The 23,411-nt window shown below is 37.5% G+C and overlaps 4 protein-coding genes across 8 annotated transcripts; 2 read left to right on the top strand and 2 right to left on the bottom strand.

Annotated features, from left to right (window-relative positions):
- Positions 1-969: 969 nt before the first annotated feature.
- Positions 970-2,499, top strand: LOC133725945 (mitochondrial pyruvate carrier 3-like). 3 transcript variants are annotated; one of them, XM_062153361.1, is made up of 5 exons: positions 970-1,139; positions 1,496-1,594; positions 1,884-1,942; positions 2,050-2,123; positions 2,236-2,499. In XM_062153361.1, exons 1-5 carry the CDS (start codon positions 1,085-1,087, stop codon positions 2,294-2,296), a joined length of 348 nt encoding a protein of 115 aa, XP_062009345.1. In that variant the 5' UTR covers positions 970-1,084; the 3' UTR covers positions 2,297-2,499. The 3 variants fall into 3 exon arrangements, with proteins under 3 accessions (XP_062009345.1, XP_062009346.1, XP_062009347.1); XM_062153362.1 differs by having other exon boundaries at positions 976-1,139; positions 1,890-1,942; XM_062153363.1 differs by having other exon boundaries at positions 981-1,139; positions 1,829-1,942.
- A 1,619-nt stretch (positions 2,500-4,118) lies between these two features.
- Positions 4,119-8,870, top strand: LOC133725943 (uncharacterized). Of its 2 annotated transcripts, XM_062153358.1 has the most exons (12): positions 4,119-4,256; positions 4,715-4,954; positions 5,373-5,582; positions 6,178-6,258; positions 6,388-6,474; positions 6,565-6,660; positions 6,812-6,865; positions 6,971-7,268; positions 7,422-7,959; positions 8,215-8,263; positions 8,366-8,405; positions 8,512-8,870. In XM_062153358.1, exons 2-12 carry the CDS (start codon positions 4,721-4,723, stop codon positions 8,658-8,660), a joined length of 1,836 nt encoding a protein of 611 aa, XP_062009342.1. In that variant the 5' UTR covers positions 4,119-4,256; positions 4,715-4,720; the 3' UTR covers positions 8,661-8,870. The 2 variants fall into 2 exon arrangements, with proteins under 2 accessions (XP_062009342.1, XP_062009341.1); XM_062153357.1 differs by having other exon boundaries at positions 6,971-7,959.
- A 943-nt stretch (positions 8,871-9,813) lies between these two features.
- On the bottom strand, positions 9,814-13,566 carry LOC133725944 (protein-tyrosine-phosphatase IBR5). 2 transcript variants are annotated; one of them, XM_062153360.1, is made up of 6 exons: positions 13,395-13,566; positions 13,046-13,287; positions 12,438-12,537; positions 11,172-11,229; positions 10,925-11,031; positions 9,814-10,391 (listed from the first exon to the last, which is right to left on the bottom strand). In XM_062153360.1, exons 2-6 carry the CDS (start codon positions 13,280-13,282, stop codon positions 10,075-10,077), a joined length of 819 nt encoding a protein of 272 aa, XP_062009344.1. In that variant the 5' UTR covers positions 13,283-13,287; positions 13,395-13,566; the 3' UTR covers positions 9,814-10,074. The 2 variants fall into 2 exon arrangements, with proteins under 2 accessions (XP_062009344.1, XP_062009343.1); XM_062153359.1 differs by having other exon boundaries at positions 13,046-13,565.
- A 1,769-nt stretch (positions 13,567-15,335) lies between these two features.
- On the bottom strand, positions 15,336-16,676 carry LOC133732329 (uncharacterized). Its single transcript, XM_062159861.1, has 4 exons — positions 16,387-16,676; positions 16,040-16,247; positions 15,815-15,929; positions 15,336-15,727 (listed from the first exon to the last, which is right to left on the bottom strand). The coding sequence occupies exons 1-4, from the start codon at positions 16,674-16,676 to the stop codon at positions 15,336-15,338; spliced, it is 1,005 nt and encodes a 334-aa protein (XP_062015845.1).
- Between the last annotated feature and the right edge of the window lie 6,735 nt (positions 16,677-23,411).

The following is a 23,411-nucleotide window of genomic DNA, read 5'->3' as shown; positions in this document are numbered from 1 at the left end:
GTTCCATTTATTAAATTAATAGTAGAATTTTGCATCGGGGGGGGGGGGGGGACATAAAACTTGAACCCCGAGCTACAGTAGAACAGTTGCAATAATCCTCATAGAGAACATCCTGAATGATTGCAGGTGTCTCATCTAACCATACATCATCAATGAAACCACTACTAGCAAGGTGACAAACCTATCCGCTACACCATTTGCTTCACGGTAAATATGTCGAATTCTAACAGATTGAAAAGCAGTAATATACTCCCTACAATCATCTAAAACTCGACTTACCTCAGAGAAATTCTTCTCTCAACTATTGAGAGCAGAAATCAGGATGGCAGAGTCGCTTTCAACATCTATGTCAGTCCAACCTTGGTGAATACCAAGAAGTAAGCTAGCCCTACACGCCTCCGCTTCCATATTAAGAACCGAGTGTGCATGTAGGAAAGTCCTGGCCAAAGCAGCAATACCCATACCGGCATCATTCCTGACAACTACCCCAATACCTCCACTCCCTTCCTTAGCTCTAAATGCCCCATCAACATTGATTTTCAGACGACCACTTGGAGGATTTTGCCACTTAGTTAGAGGTCGTCGCTGCTTCCGAACTGCCTTCGGGTGGTACTTTTGAAGTAGCCCACTGGATCATATGCATAGGCTGGAAGTGAAAAGATTCCATCATTTATAAATTCCTATGAATTTTATAATTTTCTCATCCAAACGCACCCTAATCAAGACTTAAAGCAGCCGCACCAGCCCCCTTTCACAAACGATGGGAATCAATCTCAGATTTATTTTTTGTTTGGATATGAATGATTGACTAATAAGAATTAAATATTTTTTGTTTTTATTAGGCCTGCAAGCCTTAATCGCTTGGACTGGACTATTGTATTATGGTGGATTTTCTCGAATATCAAAAAAAAAAAAAAAGAATTAAATACACGTCATCCACGATGTCAATACCCATGTTGTGGTGTGATCAATGTCCCAACTATATTAGCTCGATCGCCACACTTATCCACTGTTCCAGTCAAAGAGAGAGCTAGGCGCTAGCTACATACCCAGAACTGATAGCAGATCGTCAGATCCTAATTCCATGGTAAATTCTAAGCTGCAAGCGCTGTGGAACCACCCCGCCGGCCCAAAAACTAGTTCGTTTTTCTCTACCTTTATAATTATTATTTCCATTATTCCAATCGTTTTCCATGATTCGATCACTGTAAATATTTTCACTATGTTTGTGTTGGGTATTTGGTTCTTTATTGCTCTATATGATGAATTCCTACATGAGCTTCAGCATGTATGAATTATTGAAATTACACAAAGATCCAGATTTTTTTTTTTCTCATAAAGGGAAGGGGTTGTCAAATCTTCTCTATTGCTCTATATGTTATGACAAAAAGCTAGTTTTTATTTTATTTTTTTATTTTTCATTTTATCAAGGTGCATATATCATATATGTATGGGGGTATGCTACTGTAAATCTGATTTCTTTTGCTCTGGACAGTTCATTTCTGGGCTCCAACTTTCAAATGGGGAATAACCATTGCAAATATTCTCGACTCCTCTAAACCACCTGAGCAAGTTTCCTATGCTCAACAAGCAGGTCAACACTCCCTTAATTATTTTCTACCATACTGAAACAGCGCTGCAGAACCTGTATATGTTTAACTGAGCTCGATCAACAGGTTTTCCTTTTTCCTTCAGGACATATAGTTGGCGATCAATCTATAGCTGAAAGGAAAAAGGGAACCTGTCGATTCAAAGTTTGAATATGGTTTCAGAAATGCATGCCAAGCTTATTTGTTTGAGGTCTTTGTCTCTCTTGTCCATTTGTTAGATTCTCAACTCTCAAGCTCGACTTTATGGTCACACTGATAGAAAATTGTTGTTAGTTACAGCGATTATGGGCAGTGGACTTATATGGACAAGATGGGGCACAGTAATTACCCCAGTAATTGATTCTAAACCTTGCAATAATTTTTTATATTAGCTAATTAATTTGTAGTATAATATTAGCAAATTGTAGTTAGTTAATTAAATTTGTCTATAATTTTGCAGAAGAACTGGAATCTAGTCAGCGTCAATTTTGGGATGGCTGTCACTTCCATGTTTCAACTTGCACGTAAAACTCAGTAAGTACTTAATAACAAAATCAACGTGTCATTTAAATATTTTGTTTCCCTTGCTTCAAAATGTAATTACAATATTGATCAAATTAATTAATCAGTAATTCTCATTTTGCAGGCATGACTACTTATCTTCCAATGACCAACAAGCTGCTTCAGAGAGCATTGAAGACCAATAATATCAATTAACCTTTACTTATTATATGCTGTAACCTGTGCCTCTAGCTATTGGGAATCGAATAGAACATGATTGGTGTTTATTTAGATTTACTAAAACATCTGAGAAAACCTTAATTAGCCTATATATTATATGTATAATGTATGTATGCAAAGTTGCCCAAAATAATTTAGCACACCAATTAAAGCAAATCATTCCAAGCCCTGATTAATTTGTGCAATGCCTGCTTGCTATTTCTGGACAAGATCAAATAGCAATTCAAGCTTATAAATTCCAGATCGAAAGCAGGTAATTCATAAGATAAAATGACTAGAGCTTCCAAAACAACGACAAAGAGAAGCAGTACTGCTACTGTTTTCTGGGTAGGCGTTGTCGTGGTGATTATGTTGTCGATTGTGGTTGAAGAAGTAGAGGCGGGGAGGCCGGACCTCCGTCTGAAGAGTGCAGATGATGACGACGACGATGATGATAACTATGAGATCAATAGCAAGCACTACATTAACAATAAGGTTAATACCTTTATTAAACGAGGACGTCTGTTACGAGAAGTAGCAAACCCATATAACAGGGGGTTATAGCAGAGCCACACCATGCAGGCAGGGACACAGAAATCACCTTTAGAAATTAATCAATTCGACCATTTAGCATAATAACCCATATCAAAATGCTGCCTAATAGGAGGTGCAGTTTGAAGATATATATATATACAGATCCTATCTAGAGTGGAGCTCCGCTTTGAAATTAACGTGTGAAGTTCAAGTTTTTGGTCACTTTTCGGTCGCATATCCACATCTCGACCGTTCATGTTTTAGGTACTAGTGTATAGATCATCTCTACAAATTTTCAGTCAAATTGATGATCGTTAAGACATTGATAACTGCTTTAAAGCTAGTACGGTTCAGGTTGACAAATTCAGTCCGTCATTGGTTTAAGCGAGTTAGATATCTTAACGATCATCAATTTGGCTGAAAATTTATAGAGATAATCTATTTATACAGTAGTACCTAAAAACTGAACGATCGAGATGTAGATATGCGACTGAAAAGTGACCGAAAACTCGAACTTTACACGTTAATTTTAAAGCGGAGCTTCGCTCTGGACTGGATCTGTATATATATATATATTTTTCCCTTTCATCTTGGATTTTGTTTTATAATCCTCGATCGGTGTTACTGCAAACATCATGTACTTGTATATCATGTTTTTGTACAAACTAAAGTAGCAAATGACGCTACTTAGACTTCATCATCATCGATATATACAATACAATTTTTTTTTTTTTTTTTTACAACTTTTCTATCGCTTTAGAGTTAAAAAAAAATGTGTGATTTTCACAATATGATATACGTTTATAGTGAATCAACAAAGTAGCACTGAAAAATTAACGTAGCAATTTCAATGCTAAGACAACAAAAAATCTTTTAATATGATTTGGTGGGCACAATCGGAGTTTTTTTTTTTTAAAAACAAAATTAATATTCATTAAAATATTTATAATGTTCACTGTTTGACATAATGCGACAGATTGTTGAGACAATTGAAATTACTGCTGCAAGGGAATGCTATAGAGGTGAGACTGAGAGGTGGTTGAGGTAAGACTGGTGACGGCGGATCTGGGGTGGAGAAAAGGGAAAAGAGAAAAGGATAATTGGTGGAGGATCGAAATGTGAATTTTAGTAAAAGAAAAAGATGATCAGAAAATAAATAACTCAAAATATCGACAAAAAGAAAAAGAACCTGACCAACATGGGCTGCATTCTACAACCTTCTACATCTACGCCAGCACAGACGTAACACACAGTTTCTGTTAATTTTAGAACGTACGCCGACTCTTATCCTGCGCTCCCATGCCTATATAAGCAATTGACCTCCAAAAGTCTTCCACTTTGGAAATCATAAACCTTGAGCTGATATCCAATTCTCTCAGAATATCCGCTATTCACAATCCGATCAAAATCTGAGTAAGTCCTCCGAATTCTCGATCTGGGTTTCTTTCAATTCCATCATCTCCGGCTTAATTAGTTTTGGAAGTATTGATTTGTTCATCCATATTTTCTTAGTTTGAGCTGATTTTCATTGAAAGTTCAGCTGGATTGTGGTCTTGTTTTGGCCCCAAGTCTGTAGGAGCTTCTGGGTGATGTTAATTTCTGTTCAAAGTTTTAAAGAATCCATCTTGGTTTCTTTATAATTTCACTTTCTGTTTTTTGGTTCTTGAATCTTTGATGGTAGGAATGGAAAGAATTGATTTTGGTTCTTTGGGTTTTTGTTTTTGACACACTTTATGTGTGTGATCGTGTTGCTTGATTCGACTCGTATGAGTAGATATAATTCGAAAGTTTAAGCATGTAATTTAGGGTTTATTGGTAGCTCTGCAAGTCTGCATAGTCCAGCACAAGTTTTCTCACGCCTTGTGTTGCAGGACAACATGAGAAGTTTACACAACGTTGAAGTAATATGGAGAGGAAACAAGATTACTGTAGAGATCGATCCTGATGCAACTGTCAAGGAGCTCGGGCACGAGCTGCAAAGATTAACTAATGTCAAAGCAGATACAATGAGGTTAATTGTGCCACAGTTGCCCAATAAAACCTCGAGATTGCTGTCTCCTTTCTCCGATGAGCACGAGCGCCTGAGTTTACAAGAAACTTCTATCCTTGAGGTAGCATATCCGCGGTTGTTATTATTCAAATATATGAGTTTGTATCTCCCTGATAAATAAAGAATTGTCTACGTATTGATACTGCTTGTATAGTTTGGTTATTTTACTTGTCTATAAGACTCGTTGGTGTGCAATCCTTGAATTAATTTCTCTTATATTGGCAATGTTTTCTGTTTTGTATGGTAAAATTAGGAACTTTGCTTATGCAAATTTCATTTCTGTTCAAAAAAGGTCTAAGACTAAGACAACATATATGCTTAAGCAACTTTCTAATATTTATGCAACTATCACTGACGAAATACGTGCGTAAATGTGATAAGGCAATAAAGAGTGGCTTTAACTTGCTATAGATTATATTCCTGTAAGTGAATTTCCAATATTGTTGCTTGATAAAATTGTTTCATTTTTTGGTTTTCAGGGCAAGTCCATTAGAATGATGGGAGCATTTGAGAATGAGGTCGACGAAGTTCTACAAAACGCAAAGGCAAACTTAAGGATAGCAGGATTTGATGAAGAGGAAAAGAGACTGAGGCAGAGAATGTCTGATAGGCCTCATACTTCCCTGAAACTTCCACAAGGACCTTATATCTTTAGTGATTTCCGCACACTTCAACTTCCAGGAATTGAGGTGTTCATCTTTTCTTACTCAAAAATTATATATACAAAGCAATTTGGGAAGATGTTGCTATTATTAATCTTAGGTGTGAGGCCACCAAGAAAGAATTTTCCATCTAATTTGTTGAATAGAAAATTCACCTAGGAAGGCACACATCCAACCAATTTACTGTTGAGAAAGTTACTGAGTAGTACGACATCCAGTAATGAGCTATATAGACACAAGGTATGGTGCATATAAACTGGACACAAGGTATGAGCTATATAGACACAAAAATATAGCTCAATCTGCTGCAGCAATGGCATCTTTGACTCATATGTTTTGCTGGTGGTGCTTTTAGTCTTGACCACTAACAGGTTGTTGTTAAGTCTGGAAGTTAGAGCACCTATTTATTAGGTGGAGAAGTATGCAAATAATTTCCAGAAGGAATGTTTGCTTTCAGATCTTGATGATCATGTTTTTGGGGTCTAGAGAGAGATTTTTCATCCACTATCAAATATACACCATGTTTGTCGGACAAAATATTGCATTTTTCTAAAGTATGCATGGATTGTATTAGCCTTTCTTTTTTTATCTGTACTAATAACTTATGATTACTTGTCTGCAGTTGAACCCTCCAGCATCCGAGGCCCTGAAAATAATGCACATGCTTGCTGCAGATCCTGGAATTGTTGCTATCATGAACAAGGTATCATTGACTACATATTCATATATTATACTTGTAATAAACAGTATATCAAGTATGCTGTGTATAGTTTTGATATATTTTGCTAGGGCCACCGCTGATATTTTATCTTCTCTTTGTTCTTTTTAAAAGCATCGCTGGCATGTGGGAATCATGACTGAGATGGCCCCGGTCGGTTATGTTGGCATAAGTCCCAAATGCCTCCTCGGCTTCAACAAGGTAATAGCACTCTAAGCATCAGAATGGAAATATCAGCACTACATTTTTTTTACTTTCCATTTCATTTTTGACTCTTGTTTGTTGTTACAGAATAAGGGAGAGGAGATATCTCTGCGTCTTCGAACTGATGACCTCAAGGGTTTCCGGAAGTATGCAAGTATCAAGAAAACTCTTCTGCATGAGCTTGTAAGCTATTTATTTATGAAATTTCCAGCTTGTCCATATATTTTGTATAGATAAAAGTTATCTTTATGGGTACAAATTTTGCACGGTTTCGTGATAATTGATATTGTGCTGTTGTCTTGGGGACCTCATACTGTTCTTATATTCATTTCAGGCTCACATGATATACTCTGAACATGATGCAACCTTTTATGCTTTTGATAAACAGGTAAGATGTTGTGCGTGCATTGTTCTTTTGACTGTGTGTTGGGTTTTCCATTATTGTTATGCATTTCAGTGGACTTTATTTTTATATCTTATTATTTCTGGATAGTTGAATCAAGAAGCTGAGAGTTTAGATTGGACGAGATCAAGAGGTCACACACTAAGCGGAGCCAGGTATACAGAGCATTATGAAAATTCCTATGTTGGAGAGAGAAGTAATTCTTCTCACAAGCTTGGAGGAAATATGCCTGATCAACTGGCCAGTGCCCGAGCATCTTCAGTTGCTGCTGCTTATCATAGACTAGCAACTGCTTCTGATGATAGCATCTCCGAGGTACATGAACAGTCACATCTTGATGGTTTTGCGTTCCATGTGCATGAAAAAGACGAGCATAAGAACTTTTCAGGTAAAAGGGACTTGGAGATTGAAAGTTCTTACAAAGTTCAAAGGCAAAATGATCTGGAGCCTGACCCTGATGACTGTTTTGGCAATGAGAACAAGTTTGAGCCCAGTCTTGATGATTCTCAAGGAACTGATGAATCTTGCTCAAAATCTACAGGAAGCAGGAAAAATGTGGAACCTGATCCTGATAATCTCGAAGCTTGTTTGAAGTGTGATATCATAGCTGAACCTGAACCCTTACACCCTCAGGAGATGGAGATTTTGGAAAGCAGGTTTCAACCAAGGAATAATGTAGACGAACCTGATCCTGATGATTGCGATGTAAAGCGGGATGATTTGGGATCTAATTCAAATGGAAATATCACAAGACCTGGCAAGGATGAGTCTTTAGTTACTGAAACTACAAAATATGAAGCGAATTTGAGGAAGGCTTATGAAGAACCCGATCCTGATGCCTCTATGTCAAATGGCATTATTCAGCCAGTATCTAGATCTAATGATAATTTGGTGTTTCCAAATGAAATATCCAGTATGCAGATCGATGAACCAGATCCAGATGATCAAGAAATTCAAATAATTCAAGACCCTGTTTCAGTTGCTTGTAAACGTATGCAGAAGACCATTGAGATGTTGCAAGCTGAGGTTAATCCCACACAAGCTACCACAGTCCTCCAAACTCTATTTAAGATAATAAGGTACAATAACTTAATTTTGAGCATTGATTCATTCCTTGTCTTCATGAACACACAAAAACTATCAGGACTGTACATAACTGTAACTATATAACAACCGGCATGGGATATAGGGCGACTCTTATTTTCAATTCTTTCTCCGAGGAAACTTAAAACTCAAAAAGCCCACAAAAGAAAATAGAAATGCATTGATAGGTCATCTGTAGTTGTACATTCTGCAATGAGTTGTTGATCACAGCTTATTTTATCTTTGGGCAGGAATGTTCTTGAACACCCAGGTGATTCAAAATACAGAAGACTGCGCAAGGTACAAACATCTGTCTCCTAAATTCTTTCATCGAGTTTAACTTTGAACATTGGAATTTCCTCGTAAATGTTTCTCCAAATTCTGATTATTGATGCATGGCAGGCTAATCCCATGATTCAAAAGAATGTCGCAAACTACAAAGGTCTGCAACTTCTTTTACATTGGAATTTCATATTTTCTAAGAATGTTTTCATTGTTGAAGCAATTGCGTTTACCTGTTTTCTTTTCCCCTTCACTTGTGATTGCAGCTGCCATGGAATTTCTGTTTCTGATTGGCTTCAATGAAAATGTTGTGGATGAAATTGGACGACCAGAAACTTATCTAGTGTTGAAGCGGGATGATCCGGCGTTATTGTGGCTTGCCAAGTCTTCCCTGGAGACATGTATTACTGTTTAGTCCAGGATATTTCAATCTTCAGTGCCTTAAGACTTGACAAAAGAAAGTCTACCATCTGTAATCTCCCTTGTATTGTGCTTCATGTACTGCTTACATATTGAACGTGTGGCTTTGTAACATGTTTGTTTATGTAGAACATTTATCTGTAATAGGGTGAATATATTGTAAACAATAGTGGTTGATATAGATTCAGGGCACGGTTACTTGGAATGGGAGGGAATGATTACATGGTAAAAACATTCATGCGTTTACTAACACATAAAAGAATCGGAATGATTTCGGGTAAAAGAATTAATGCGTATACTAACACATGAAGGAATCAGAATGGATGTAGGTCTCACCTCCTTATCAGGAATTGATTCCTGAATACTTAGGAATTTGATTACTAAGGGGGAGATGGGTTTAGGAATCAATCATCCGGAATCAATACCGATTATTTTATTCTCTTATTCCACTTGTCTCCGATTCATGATTAGGTAAATATGCCATTAGATTTTCAAACATTGATCACTGAGTGTTACAGTTTCTACTTTCTCGTTACCAGTTCTCGCCTTATACTGTAGAGGGAAGTGACTGATTCCAATGAGCAAGTTACATGATCCACAAAAAAAAAATATATATATATATATTATGGACATTATCAACGAATATTCATCTCTGCAAATGGTTTTGGGCAGCGAATTTGTTATCCCTATAAGAGGCGTCAGCATTTATTTTTGCCGATGAATTTTTCGTGGCCATATCTGAAGGTCAATTCTTCACATTATCAAACAGTGAGAATAGTCGGAGTCAGCATCCCAGACCCTGTTCAGAATCAAAAAGAGCATCTTAATTTATTCTCAGATGGATGATTTACACTGGAACACACCATAGACCACCTAAATCTTGCCATGCTTCATAAGAATACTCATTGTGATACAGTAGATTTAGGTGAACTTGTGAAGCTTGCACACTTTAAAGTTCAAACACATGACTTCCAGATACATTCACTGTTTTGCGGTCACCTTATCTTTCATTACAAAGGAAGGACGCTGGGAGAGGTAACAGAGTGAAACCAAAATGTAGTCTGATCGAGGGGAAGATGAGATTGGGCCAAGTCAGCTCGTGCATTCCCAAAAACACTCTTCAATTCGGCAGATGAAGTAGATAAAAGTATGTAATAGAACTTTGTATAGGTCATGCATCAATTGAAAAAAAAATGTTCCCACTTACAGAACTGAAACATGAGCAGAGAAAAAAACCCATCATACTATTACCGCCCTGTCAAATATTGTGAACTAAAGATTCATTGAAAGTCAAGAAAATATGAGCAGTCACTCCCACTTTACATCCAAATATAAAAAACTCATTGGAGTCAGCACTTAACTTCCTTCCATCCAACATTTGATCCGCAAAGGGTGTAGAAACAGCAATCTCAAGTACTATCCATAGAAATATCAGTAGCATTTGGATTTGGAGGATTGGCAGTAAAAGGGCTTCCTGAGATATTACTTTGAGTCTGGCCAGCTCCAAATGTAAACTCCTGTGGAGGGATATCTAAGGTGGGTCTAGCAAAAATGGAGGGAGCGGCCACATTGTTGAATGCAGGGATAGGAACTCCATCACTAGCTTTGGGGAAACCAAAGCCAAATGAAGGTGCAGCTACTGGCGGGAAGGCTGCCAATGTTTGATTGGTACTGTCAATTGACCCAAAGATCTTGTCCTCATACTCCTGTAGTTGCCGATAAACAGCTACATCCACAAACACAAATGAAAGTAAGCTGTATGATTATTCCAAACAGCAAATGGAATCTACTCTTAAGATTAAAGGCTTTCAGCATTAATCATTGATAGGTCTTTGATTTTTCAAACACTGCAAAGGTGGGAAGAGAAATAGGATAGGAATGGAAAGAGCTATTGTTTATGTCAGGATAGAACAAGGATTTTAACTCTTAAAATTTGCCAACCAAAACGACAATAAACAAAAATAGTCTTGTATAATGCAGATCCTGAGAAAGTTCACGTCCCATCTAGATGCAACATGTAGAAACGAGATGCATTCCCAATTTCCACATCCAACCAAATCAAATCACAGTCAGCAATATCAGTATTTATCTTTCTCAATACACTCAAACTAGTTTCTAAAATATGATTGGCTTTGCCTATTAATAATTCCCAACTCAAATTCTATTATAGTTCCAATAACTAAATTTATTGTTCAATTGAATGCCCCATTCAATAAATGTTGAAAGTTGAAACATATCTTCCATAAAAGCTGTGCATACCTTCAGTTAATTCAACAGCTGGTCTTCGTTCTTTGACCCACTGATAAGCCTGTGCTAGTCTCCATCCTCTCGATTTCATCAAATAAGCTATTACAATGGCTGGGGACCTGTCAGAAAGAACCATGTTAGATCTCATAAAACAAACAAATAAAATCTTCTATGACCGCAAGAGCTCTACAGGTCATGTGTGTCTGGATCAGTGCACACTGATGGAATAGTAAATAGATACATGATGTCAGTAATTCACCTATTTTTCCCTGACATGCAGTGCACTAAAACACGAGCTTTATCCCTCTCACATTTCTCTGCAAGATAAAGCACAGTTCTTTTAAGTAATGCCATGTAAAGAGGAACTACTAATTAGCCTAACATTATCCAAGCTTGAATGTAATTCTGAAGTCCAACAAAGAAGCCATTTACTAGTGAGAATTAAAATGATGTTTGGTTTTGTTGCTGTAATTAATTGCTGCAAACAGACTTCAATTGATGCTTGTGCAACCAAAACCAAAAGGTCAGTAACTGTACATCACGGACTGATTGTATGTTCTTGTATTGATTTAGTCAACTACTGCTTAATCAACATTTGAAAAGGTTTCTTTTAACAAATTATCAGAAGGGAAGGGGTTCATCAAAAAAGTTTCATTATGCCAATTCTCTTTCTGTGCAGGTTACGAGAGGGAAGGGAGATTGGGATACTGACAAGTAACCTTAAAATGCTTTGCATTGCAAAGAAGATGAACCCAGCAGATTGAAACAGAATGTGACAGTAGAATTCATATAGTTGGTCAAATAAAATAAGGTGTCAATCAGGTGTATAGTACATATCTTTTCATAGTAGCAATCATGTAAGGATTCAATCAGTGCGTAATAAATGAAAGAACCATTCGATGAAATTCACTATTTACTTAAATCAGGGAAAATGACTTAAATGCTTTGATTAATCTTATTCATGAAGCTTGTATCTGTCTATAAGCTTCCTCACTAGTGAAATCATCAACATAAAAAAAATCTAAATGTTCCAATTAATGAATTTGAATGGCTCCAGAACTTCAACCTAACTATATTAGGAAGGGGGATTCTGATACAAAACCTAAGAACGAGTAAAGTTGCAAATGCACTCGGATAGATAGATTAACGGTAATTTCAGATGCATACATGTCCGTAAAGACAGTAAAGATTGGTCCCTACTACTAATTGTAAAAAACTTCCTTAATGACACTTTTGCAAAACAGCCCTGAATCCTTCAACTGAAAGATATCAACTGTCAATTTCCCATGACTGAAATATTTTTGACATATAATTCGAATTTACGATCAGTATTATTGAAATATGCTTATGAGCAGAAATATACTAAACTAATAACCAGCATCAAAACCATCACAAGTAGTAGAATACTTTTAAGTCTTTGACCAACATATATGAATCCATCGTGCAAAAAAAAAAGGTATACGAATCCCTCGTGCAAAGAAAAAGGTCTTCTCAAACAAGAAATTGAAGTAAAGAGAATACACACCTAAAAATTGGTTTGCATCCTCAAATTGCAAAGTTTTGTCATCTTGAAGGTAATGGTAGGTGAAAGAGTTCTTGTAAAGATTTTGACAAGTAGGTACAGTCTGCAAAAGGAGAAAGACAGAATTGTCAAACCTTCAACTATTGGAGACTAAATCAAACCAATAAATTGAAATGGCAGTTCCCACATTCACAATCACATGGATAGCCCCAAATACACCTTCTATGTCTTAAGTGCTCACAGATCCTTGAAGTTGAAAATACTACTGAGTAAAGCAGACAGCTAAACATCCAGGATCACCTTTGCCCTCCTTGTCATTGATCAAAGCTACTATTTACTTGTTTAATCCGATAAATGTGCTAGCTTTCAATCTCCATGCATTCAATTTATCAGAACTTAGTTACTAATTTACTATTGAATTCCCTATTGTTTTCACATACAAAAGCACACCCTCATCCTACAAGTTCCCTGAAAAATTCCGATCAAAATCGACATAATGTGCATTAAGCAGGCAACAATCCAACAAATTCGATACAAAAAAAAAAAAAAAAAAAAAAAAACCGAAAACTCAATCTTTAAACCTAGCTAAATTCCGAGTAAAAAGGGCTTACGTTGAGAACACGAGAGATTCCCTGAGTCTTGAGAAGCTCGGAGCGAGAGGCGTTGTCGTAGCTGCCCAAGTAGAGAAACTCCGGCAGGATCTCGGACGGAAAGGCGCTAACTTGGATCGCCGTTTTCTCGGAAACAGCCGGAACACGGTGGCCGCAGATGCCACAGACCTCTCCCTCCTCGTATTTGTGATAGTGGCCACAAACCCCACATGGATTCTCCCTCTCCCTCTTCCTCATAATCCCTAAAAACACCCAGATGAGAAAAACGCCTCTAAATCACAAAACAACAAAGACCCAGATCAACAAACACAAAAACAGATGCGGGTCTCGGAGATTGTGCCCCCCACACCTCTACTCCTCGGCGTTGCAAGGAAGCTTCTTTTTGGGTTCTGGCTGTTTATCGGATTTATATAAAGGCTTCGGCTTTGGGGGACTGAGAAAACTAAAGACGGTGGCGAGAAACAGAGAGAGGTAGGAGCCACGAGAGATCAAAACGCAGCGCGTGTTTGTTTTTATATGCCCTTCTCTTTTTTTTTTTTTTTTTTGGCAAATATATGCCCTTCTCTTTGGATCTTGGGCATGTGGCTTTTGGTTTCAATCTTTACTTATGTACGGTGGTGATAATGATCATCATCCACAAAGGTGGGCCATCATAGGGGGCCTAACCCTACCCATTAGTACCCAATGATGGTGTTCCTTAGGACCACTGCTCTTTGCCCTGGTGCCTATGTTAATTTGAGCAATGGTGTGGTGCCATGTGGCTTCTAGCATGGCAACTTCTGGTTTAGTCAATTTCTTTTGGTTTGATCTTGAATTGGGATAAAACGATGGCTTGACAGATTTTCTCAATTTAGTTAACTTGATGCATAAATATTAAATAATCACAGCTTTAGCAAAAAAGAAGTGATTTATTTGATGGTTATTTGGCTATACACTTTTCTATGTCACATTTTAGTGAAAAAACTAATTTAGAAGTACAAGTAAGAACACGTTTAGCACAAAATATTTATAAAAAAAAAAAAAAAAAAAAAACCGATCACTACAATCCACAAATTTTACGTAAAATTGAAATGTCCAACACTCTTGCATGGTTTATGTAAAATTGAAATGTCTAGTAGTTTGATGTGAATGGTTGTCTCAATGCATACAAGATCATTGGTTCATCAACTTATTGACTTAACTTTGTCACACTCCACTTCCCATATTCAATGAACCACTTTCACTGTCTATACTAAAGCCCGCCACCAGGCACGGAACAAGGAATTAAATTTAAGGTGGGCTAAATTTACTTTAGAAAAATTTTATTCTAACATTGCAAAATACTGAATACACATCAATTTTTTCATACACCCGACATAAGAATTTATGAGTATATTAAATTACCAAAAGAGACATTTATATTAAAAATAAAGAAACATAGTTGGAATATATCATCCCGCTTTAAAGTTTTCTTATCACGTACATGAGGATAGTTTAGGAAGTTTGGGGTTGTGTTTCTAATAAAATGTCAAAATAAAAAGTTAATAGGTGGTGTATTAAGTAGGAGATGTGTATCTAGTATTTTACAATGTGTGAATAAAAATTTTCTTTACCTTATGCTGACAAGAAAAATTATTCTTAAAAATTTAGAAGAGTCTATTTTGTTTTGATAGAATATCTCAATTGCATAACACTTGTCAAAATATCATCCACAAAATGCATTTTGTTACCCAAATCTAACAATAGAAAGTTGAAATAATTCAAAGTTAAATATTCAATGTCAATACAAAATCAACTACTTAAGTTGTGCTCTTCGGTTACCTGAATGATAAAACTCATCGATAACCGAATTTGAATCAATAGTATCTACAATTTCTCTCTCAATATGCACTGTCATTAAATCTGCAAGAAAATCATCACTCATCTAGCTTCGAAGTCAGTTCTTAATGAGCTTCATGGCTGAAACTGCTCTCTCTGTTGTAACCGTAGAAACAGGAACAGTCATCACTAGATGGACTAGTACTCTCTCAATCAACAAGAATGGTGTCCTTGTGTTAACAAATTCTTGACATAACTCAGAAAGGGTATATAAATCTTGAAATTATGAAAGTTCAGAGAATTGATACTCAAAATGCTCCAACTAGTCTCTTAGATCATTCAAATCAGGCACATCATGAGGATAAAATTTCTCAGCCAAACAACATATTTTGTCAATGTCAAATGATTAAAAATCAAATCGAGGATCCAATGCAGAACTAAGAATCAAGAGTTCCCTTGTTTGCTCATTGAATGTACTATTTAGTTCCATCAATTAAAAATCAATTACGGCATTTAATATTTCAACATGATAATAATGCTCAATAGTGACACAATTTTGTTGTTGAGAAAGACGACCAGTACCTTGCATATGGCGAGCACTAATATCTAGAGCATCAATTGAATGTGCGTCACAAAACGATACAACACTAGCAAAGAAATCAACCGAACCATCTTCTCTCAACTTTTTAAGACGACCCTTCATACTAGAAACTAGATTCATAGCATTTGTGATCTCTTGAGACTGTTCTTGCAATGACTTATAAAGAGCATTTGTGATTCCCATAGTTTTGTCCAACAACAATAAGCAAAATACAAAGTCAAATGATCTTAGAGCTTTAAAAGCACCCAAAGCCTTTCCACGTATTTTTCCATTGAGTCCATTATCTATCATGTTTTTCAAAATTGAACTAGTTGAGTTATACAATTTCATCAAGTTCTTGATAGAATAATACCTTGAACTCCACTGAGTACCTCCAGCTCTTTGCAAATTGCATGTCTGATTAGCTCCCTTTCTAGTTTCAAGTTCCCCAACAGCAATTTGTTCCACAACTTCAACTTCTTGAATAGATTTTAACTCAGAAACACGCTTAGCAGATAAGTCAACAACATTAATGATATTAGTCAACATTTGAAAGAATAAATAGACAACATCCACATCTTTAAAGCTAGTTGTAGGCGATGAGCAAAACGATGTACATAATATGCATATGGACACTTTTGCAAAAATAGTGCTTGCAATCCATTCCACTCACCACGCATGTTGCTAGCACCATCATATTCTTCACCACGCAAATTTTCAACTTGAAGATTGTATTCAGTATGAACATTGTCTATCTTACTCTTAAGAGTCGCAGCACAAGTATCGCTAACACTTACAACATGTAATAATCGTTCACGAACAAACCTATGAGAATCAACAAATCTCAAGATAATTGCCATTTGTTCCTTCTTAGATTCATCAAGTGCTTCATCAACAAGCAGACACAACTTAACCTTCCCAACCTCTTCACGAATTTTTCTTCTAACTCTATTGGCAAGAATACTCAGAATTTCTTTTTGAATCCTTGGTGAAGTATAAGTAGCATTTCGGGGGGCATTTTTCTAAGGTGAGTTTTGCAACTTCCTCATTCATTCTCCCATAGGAATCCACCACCTCAATAACATTTCCATGATTAGATGACTCAGCAGATTCATCATCACCTCTAAAAGCAAGTGCTTGCTTTGCTAACAATCTTACAACCTCTATAGTAGCCTTGAGCCGCAACTGATTTTGTTGTATCAATTCTGGCGGTTGTGGATTCATGACTTTATCAATATGTCGATCTACACACATGTTTTAAGCCCAACATATCTTGCATAGACTTATGATGTGGGGAGCCGGTCTTTCCTACATGCTTTTTAAAGCAACATTGAATTCCACTGATCTTTCTCCAATTGTTAAACCCATAAGAAGTAAACAAAGAATGCCTCGGAGGATTGCTATCAAAAAGAAAGAATGGAAAACAAAATACCTTATCATTCTCATCAGAGTACTCAAGCCAAGGATATTTTTCAAACCACTTCCCATTAAATCTGCGATCTTGATCTCCATAAAGATGAGTTGGATACTCTTCTAATTTTGGTTGATAGGGACCATAAAGTATATATTTTCTTTAAACCTCATCACACTCGATCATTAATAAGATATGACGAGATTGCAGGGCGTTTTCCCGAATCATGTTCAATGTGATTAACATTAATTTCACGAGACTCAACTCTTACAGAAATAGAAGGTTCTTGCTCAACCGAACTTGGAATATCACCGATAACAACATCATTTTTCAGAAAATATGAATTTACTTTCTTTTTTCGTGGCTTAGGATTTTGAGGTTGATCTGTCATTAAAAACAAAACCTAGAAAAAAGAAAACATGAAAACAATCAATCTTAAGTTGCTTAGTATTTCCCTTTTATTTTTAGACAACACATTCATCTTGATAATTTACCACATTAAACCATATAAATCCAAGAATCTTTTTCATCTTCAACAACATTTTCAAAGTGGAAGAACTCCTTTCTGGGGTAATTCTAGTCCAATCGACATCCTTGTTAGAAGTACAAAATGATGGTTGCTTTCTCCACTTTATGGGATTAGGAAGAGTGTTGATGTTGCTCCATTTTGTGAATATAAAATGGAAAGTGAAATTCACACTCCCTATTTTACAATCTACACTTTATGTTTCATTTTTTAGTATCTTAAGTTTTGACTTTTTGTAGTGTAGATTGTAAAAATGTGATGTTGAGATACTAAAAAAGAAAACATGGAGTGTTGATTGTAAAATGGGGAGTGTAAATTTCTCCTTGCTTTCTCCACTTTATGGGATTAGGAAGAGTGTTGATGTTGCTCCATTTTGTGAATATAAAATGGAAAGTGAAATTCACACTCCCTATTTTACAATCTACACTTCATGTTTCCTTTTTTAGTATCTTAAGTTTTGACTTTTTGTAGTGTAGATTGTAAAAATGTGATGTTGAGATACTAAAAAAGAAAACATGGAGTGTTGATTGTAAAATGGGGAGTGTAAATTTCTCCTAAAGAAGTGAAATAAAGGGTGTCATCCAAACCTTTTCATTGCTTGAGAGCACCACTGTATTGAATCACATATATCCAACAACTTTTCCCATGTTTTTTTTTCTTGCAGTGAAAATTGTGATCATATTTATAGCTTAGTCCAGAGACCTAATAAAATCTTATTTCAAGCAAACACAAACCTTATTTTCACTCATATGAATGACCAAATTTTCAATGAAGAAATCATTCGAACTCCAACACACTTCCATCCTGGGTTATACCGTTATGATCCTGACGCCTTTGTTCTGACCACTGTGGCATCCTTACCGTTTTCTTCACATCATTTTAATTGCCTCAAAGAGAATCTTCTAAAATTGAAAGAGGTGCATAGCTTATTTCTAAGAGACATGACCTGTAGGTGGAAAATTGATGAAAAATAGAAGACAATATCCCAGAGAGTACCTTCAAAAATATCCCGTGATATATATTTAGTAATAAAAAGCGAAGAGAAATAGACAAATTCAAACTCCCTTGAAATTGGAGCACTGGTAAGCTCTCATTCAAACTGCCCAACAATGGCTCTTGTTCAAAAACTTTTTGCCCTTTTTATGTTTTTATCTATTTTCTTCCTCTTCCTGTCATCCACCGCCAACACCTCACAACTCCTCCCCTAGTCTCAATGTTGCTTCTGTTTCTCCTACTCTTGTTCCCTCCACCTCCACCTCCACCGTTGGTGGTTTATTAATCACAACAACTGTATTGTTCTTCTTTTCCTTAAGGGCAAGCTTTAAGGAACTCCATGAGTCGAAGTCGATGATTATGAGGACGAGGAAGAGAAGTCAGAAGCAAAGACTGAAGTGCAAATTAAGCTCAGTAGCAGCAATGACCATGACTGCGACTAAGGGAGTGCGGAGTGCAGCTAAGACGACTCACCACCAGTTGCGCCACAAAACAAGGAGCTGAACAAAGAGAAGAAGAAAAAGACTAGACCTCGAACCGGGCTTGACAAATGGATAACAAGGTCAGACAAATAGTTTGGCAACGCAAAGAAGGATGTGTGCTCCATAAGTGTCTACAAAGCCATGGCTTTCGTCAACACATGGATGATGAGAATCTGTGTATCATTTGCAATGCTCTACTTTTTATTCCACCTCTTCTGGTCCGCTTTGGAATATGTGGACGCAAATCTCCACTGGGGTCAGAAGATTTCATATAATGGTTAGTCGGCGGGTCCTTCCCAATCTTTCTCATCCTCAACTACATTATTTTAGTGGAAGAACTCATTGAGTAGTTTCATATCAAATCAACATCCCTAAAAGTATAAAAAATGACTGATGGAGAAAGCAACTTTATGGGATTATGATTTTGAATAGTGGATCCGCCACTGCACTTATTTTATAAAAATTAAAAATAAGAATAACCACGTATAAGGACATTTAATTTTTCGCACAAAATATTAATCGCCCAAGGTGGGTATTCAATTTTTTTGAAAACAACTTCCGATAATAAGATTGTCACCGAAGGTTGTATTCAATTTCTCTTTATAATGAACGATGAAAAATATTGCCTAAAATTGACTAGTTATGTGAACAAAGTAGTCATGGCCATTCATTTTTTTTTTAAAATAATTTTCGGCGAAAAAAGTTTAAAGTTTCACAATTAAATGCTGTATATATTCAATTAAATAAAAACAACAACTTTTAGTAAATTTTTTTTTTTTTTTTTTTGAAAGAAGAAGGCAGTAGCCAATATATTGATCGAAAGCCAGAATGACCTTTACATACCCTTTCGCTGCCATCTATAGACAGACAAGAAGATGTGTTAGTACCCACAGTGGTACATAGAACTAGGTCACTCATTTGACATTAAATACATCGATCGAAATAGCATGAATCTTCCATCGGTACTACTCCGGAAGATTCGCTAGAGGCACAAAAGTGCGTAGCTCCCTAAAAAATTAGGGACTTATTGAAAGTAAAACAATTACTATCCTAGAGTTGGGCTTAGGGCTAAAAAAAACCCCAGCCTAAATAGAAGGCCTAATAGGGCAGCCCCAAAGAGAAGAGGCCCAATCTATGGCCCAGTAAGCTAGGGTTGACCAAACCCAGACCATCCTTCCTCCACGCCTGCAGAAGGTTGTGCAGCGCCGCCCTCGAGCCCCGTCCTTAACCAGCCATGCCACGGCCAGCTGCGCCCCGAGTCCTGCCAGCCTCACCCCGAGTCCTGCCAGCCTCGCCCCGAGTCCCGCTAGCCTCGCCCCGAGCCGCGCCGTCAAGCTCCGCCACAAGCCAGCACCGCCTCGAACCCCGAGCTTCTACCGTGCAGCGCCCAGCCCCGAGCCCCACCAGCTGCACCGTCGCCAGACGCCCACGAATCACGCCGCAGCTGGATCGCTCCGTCCCTGCACCGCAACCACCACGGACGCCCAGAAAACAGCCCACGCCTGCCGTAAAAACCAACCTGCCAATCCACAAATCACAACCATCTTCTCTCCCGACCTCATCCCCGGGCATTGAAGGGCCTATCCGGCAGCAATCACAAAGACAACGCGGCCAAAGCCAGCGCTATCCATGATCGCCGCCGGACAGGGAGTTATCTGTTGGTGTTTGTGCTCTCTCGCGGCGCTAGGGCTAGAGAGATTCTAACAAGGTGCTCTCTCGCGGCGCTGAAATTTTTTGTTTTTTTTGTTAAAAAAAAAAAAAAAAAAGAGTATCAAGGGAAAATTGTTTTAATAAATATTGAGAACAATTTTCCCTGATGAAAAGAATTGTTCATTAGATGTGCCTATCATTTAAGTACATTATAATCAAAAATATTATTCCACCTCTGACCTAGCTCTGCTAGGGTTTACTCGACGACTTCCGTCCTCGAAAAATTTCTTCATCATGGCTCTTGGTGATGCATCTGCGGCTAGGAGAGCGGGGATTTTCTCCTTTATCTTTTCTGGCTGGCCTGAGGACCGCGGCGGCGGAGGTTTTCTTCATCGTGTTGTCCTGAATTTTGGGTTCTGTTTGTTACTCGGTTTCAGTGTTGATCTGATCTCTGGCTGGGGTGTTTTGCCTCAGGTGCCGTTCCAGGGGGGGTCTTCTCTGGAGGCGGGTGGGATGATAGATTGGTGTGATTTTGATTCGGGGTCGGGTCAAAAGACTTCAGCGGCAAAGTCTGTATCTTTGGCGTCGGGCTTGGGATTGGGATCGTCTCTTAAGCACAGGATCGGGATAGGCTCCGGCTTTCGGCCTCGGGCTCGGGAGTGGTTTCTGTCCTTGAAGGTTGGTATGTTGGGATTGGGATCGGGATCGGGATCGGGATCAGTCGGGATGGGTTCCGCTTGTCGAATTCGAATTCATGGCTGCGTCCTGCTCTTGAGCATAGGTGGTGGAAGTGAAGCGCCGATTTGGCCTTCCAGGAATGATGTTGTGGGCTGGTCTCGACTTTCTAAGGTGGTCGTTGTCAGTGGTGGCGACAAGGTGGAGTAGTCGAGTGCTAGGGTTTTTGCAAAATTGGACTGTTGGGCTCCATCTTGGTTATTGGGCTTGGATTGGACTGGGCTGCTTTGGGTGCAAAAGGCCCTTAGGGCTTCTTTGTTTATTGTTTAAATTTCATTTTGGTCGCAAGATCTAGTTGCTCGGCTGTTACATTTATTTACTCTGCTTCTGAGTTTCTAGGTTTTGTTAGAATAAAGGTGCTTAATTGTCCTTAAAAGGTGGGTGTACCCGGGAGTGCGAAGTTCTATTTTTCTTAGAATATGTCTTTTGTATGTCCTAAAGGACGGCTCTTTCTGTTGGCCCCTCTGGGGTGTGTCGTTTCTGGTACTGCTTGCTGAATTATAAATTTGACTAACCTCATTCGATTAAAAAAAAAAATCATTTAAGTACATTATAATCACTCGTGCTATAAGTTTCAATCAAAGCAAATATGTTAGGAAAAAATTAACTTTATACTATTTTTGTAAATAGAATGAATTTAGAACTTACTTGTTTAACATTTGCTTGTTTCACTCACATGGCTTTTATATGTTGGCACATTTAGAAGGCTCGTTGTGCGGCAATTTATTGAACATAAAGGAGACTTATTGCTAAATACAAAAAAATTGCTCTTCAAGCCTCTATTGCAATTTTCAAGTTCCTACAAGTAAAACATCTTAGTAAAGCAAGGGGCTCATGGACAAATGAAAATTCGTCAATGAGCATTGATAGAAAATGTTAACATCCACCTCAATTTATCAAACTGAACACGGATGGGTCGATAGACTCCCAACATCCGTCGTGTTTATTCTCTCAAAGGAAGACCTTCCTTGTCCAACATGAAGTGATATTGATATTCAGCCAGAGATCAAATACTGTTTGGTGTCTCTAGTTCTTGGTTATCATGTCAAAGTCGTCTCTTTTTCTCCATTTAGATTTGCTTTATTTCTATTTTAGGTTCTATCTGTGAGTTGGGCTTGGCGACCAGCTTTGTTGTAATTTCTAACTTAATACATACATAATCACTGCTATAACAAAAGAAGAAGTGATTTATGTGATGATTAAGTGGCTAGACACTTCTTTGCCTCACATTTTAGTGAAAAATTAATTCATACGTACGAGTTAGGACATGAATAACGCAAAATAGAATAAATGATCAGTACATTCACAAAGTTTATGCAAACTTTAAATGTCTAGCACTCTTGGATAGTTTATTAAAATTGAAATGACTACTAGTTTAATGTCAATGGTTCTCTTTAATATATTCAAAATCATTTGTTCATCAGCTTAACTTTGTCACGTTAACCACTGCAAGTGGCCTAGTGGTTCTTGCCTAGTTGGGTGTGCTCCCCAACCTAGGTTCGAACCCCGAAGTTGTCAAAGTGGCCAGACACTGTGCTGCAATGCACAGTTAGAGCATTTCACATGCGCCGAAGGGGTTTATATTAGGCCTAGGAAGCCTTTGGGTTCCCCTTGACAAAGTTTTTTTTAACATGGTCCTTGCGCAAGGATGACACACGTGAATTGAGAAATGCTCCATTTTTTTTTTTGCAATCTCTTCTCTTTTTGCATCTCCTCTGTTTTATTCCTGCTAGATAACCTTTGCGTTTTTGCAATCTCTTCTCTTTCTGCATCTCCCTCTGTTTTATTCCTGCTAGATAACCTTTGCGTCTGGGTCTTCACAAAAAAGAAATAAAAAAATGAATCACTTTCACTGTCTTATCTAGTAATTCAAGTACTACTATTCTAACGCAATACACTTCAGCTTCAAAGGTCCTCTAGTCAATTCAAAGAATACGCTTCTCTTTTTTGGGTAAGGCCCGAAATAGTAAACCCACTCATGGTAAGGGCTCACTGTGTGGTGTTCTCACCTGGTCAGTGATTGATAAAAAAAATTTCACCTGGTCAGTGATTGATAAAAAAAAATTATGTTCAATCACTTTCGGATGTAAATCTAGCTGTTTTTTTTAGGGAAAGAGGAATTTTATTACTAAATACGATTGAAATCGTACATGAGGGCATCCAGGATAAATTCCAGAGCATTAACAAACCGT

This window comes from Rosa rugosa, chromosome 1 (assembly GCF_958449725.1).
Source record: "Rosa rugosa chromosome 1, drRosRugo1.1, whole genome shotgun sequence".
In the NCBI taxonomy this organism is placed as follows: Eukaryota; Viridiplantae; Streptophyta; class Magnoliopsida; order Rosales; family Rosaceae; genus Rosa; species Rosa rugosa.
Note: the sequence above shows the minus strand (reverse complement) of the source record. Positions and strands in the feature narration are given on the sequence as shown.

Excerpts from the sequence above, each read along its gene's own strand:
- LOC133732329 (XM_062159861.1), bottom strand. The coding sequence starts at position 16,676 with ATGTGTGTAGATCGACATATTGATAAAGTCATGAATCCACAACCGCCA. Across the intron at positions 16,248-16,386 it reads GATTCAAAAAGAAATTCTGA|GTTTGTTCGTGAACGATTAT; the intron begins GTATTCTTGCCA and ends TGATTCTCATAG. Across the intron at positions 15,728-15,814 it reads CAATTTGCAAAGAGCTGGAG|ATAATGGACTCAATGGAAAA; the intron begins GTACTCAGTGGA and ends AAAACATGATAG.
- LOC133725943 (XM_062153357.1), top strand. The coding sequence starts at position 4,721 with ATGAGAAGTTTACACAACGTTGAAGTAATATGGAGAGGAAACAAGATT. Across the intron at positions 4,955-5,372 it reads AAGAAACTTCTATCCTTGAG|GGCAAGTCCATTAGAATGAT; the intron begins GTAGCATATCCG and ends TTTGGTTTTCAG. Across the intron at positions 6,866-6,970 it reads TTTATGCTTTTGATAAACAG|TTGAATCAAGAAGCTGAGAG; the intron begins GTAAGATGTTGT and ends ATTTCTGGATAG.
- LOC133725945 (XM_062153361.1), top strand. The coding sequence starts at position 1,085 with ATGGTAAATTCTAAGCTGCAAGCGCTGTGGAACCACCCCGCCGGCCCA. Across the intron at positions 1,140-1,495 it reads CCCCGCCGGCCCAAAAACTA|TTCATTTCTGGGCTCCAACT; the intron begins GTTCGTTTTTCT and ends TGCTCTGGACAG. Across the intron at positions 1,943-2,049 it reads GGGGCACAGTAATTACCCCA|AAGAACTGGAATCTAGTCAG; the intron begins GTAATTGATTCT and ends ATAATTTTGCAG.
- LOC133725944 (XM_062153360.1), bottom strand. The coding sequence starts at position 13,282 with ATGAGGAAGAGGGAGAGGGAGAATCCATGTGGGGTTTGTGGCCACTAT. Across the intron at positions 11,230-12,437 it reads GGATGCAAACCAATTTTTAG|AGAAATGTGAGAGGGATAAA; the intron begins GTGTGTATTCTC and ends TTTATCTTGCAG. Across the intron at positions 11,032-11,171 it reads TGCATGTCAGGGAAAAATAG|GTCCCCAGCCATTGTAATAG; the intron begins GTGAATTACTGA and ends TCTTTCTGACAG.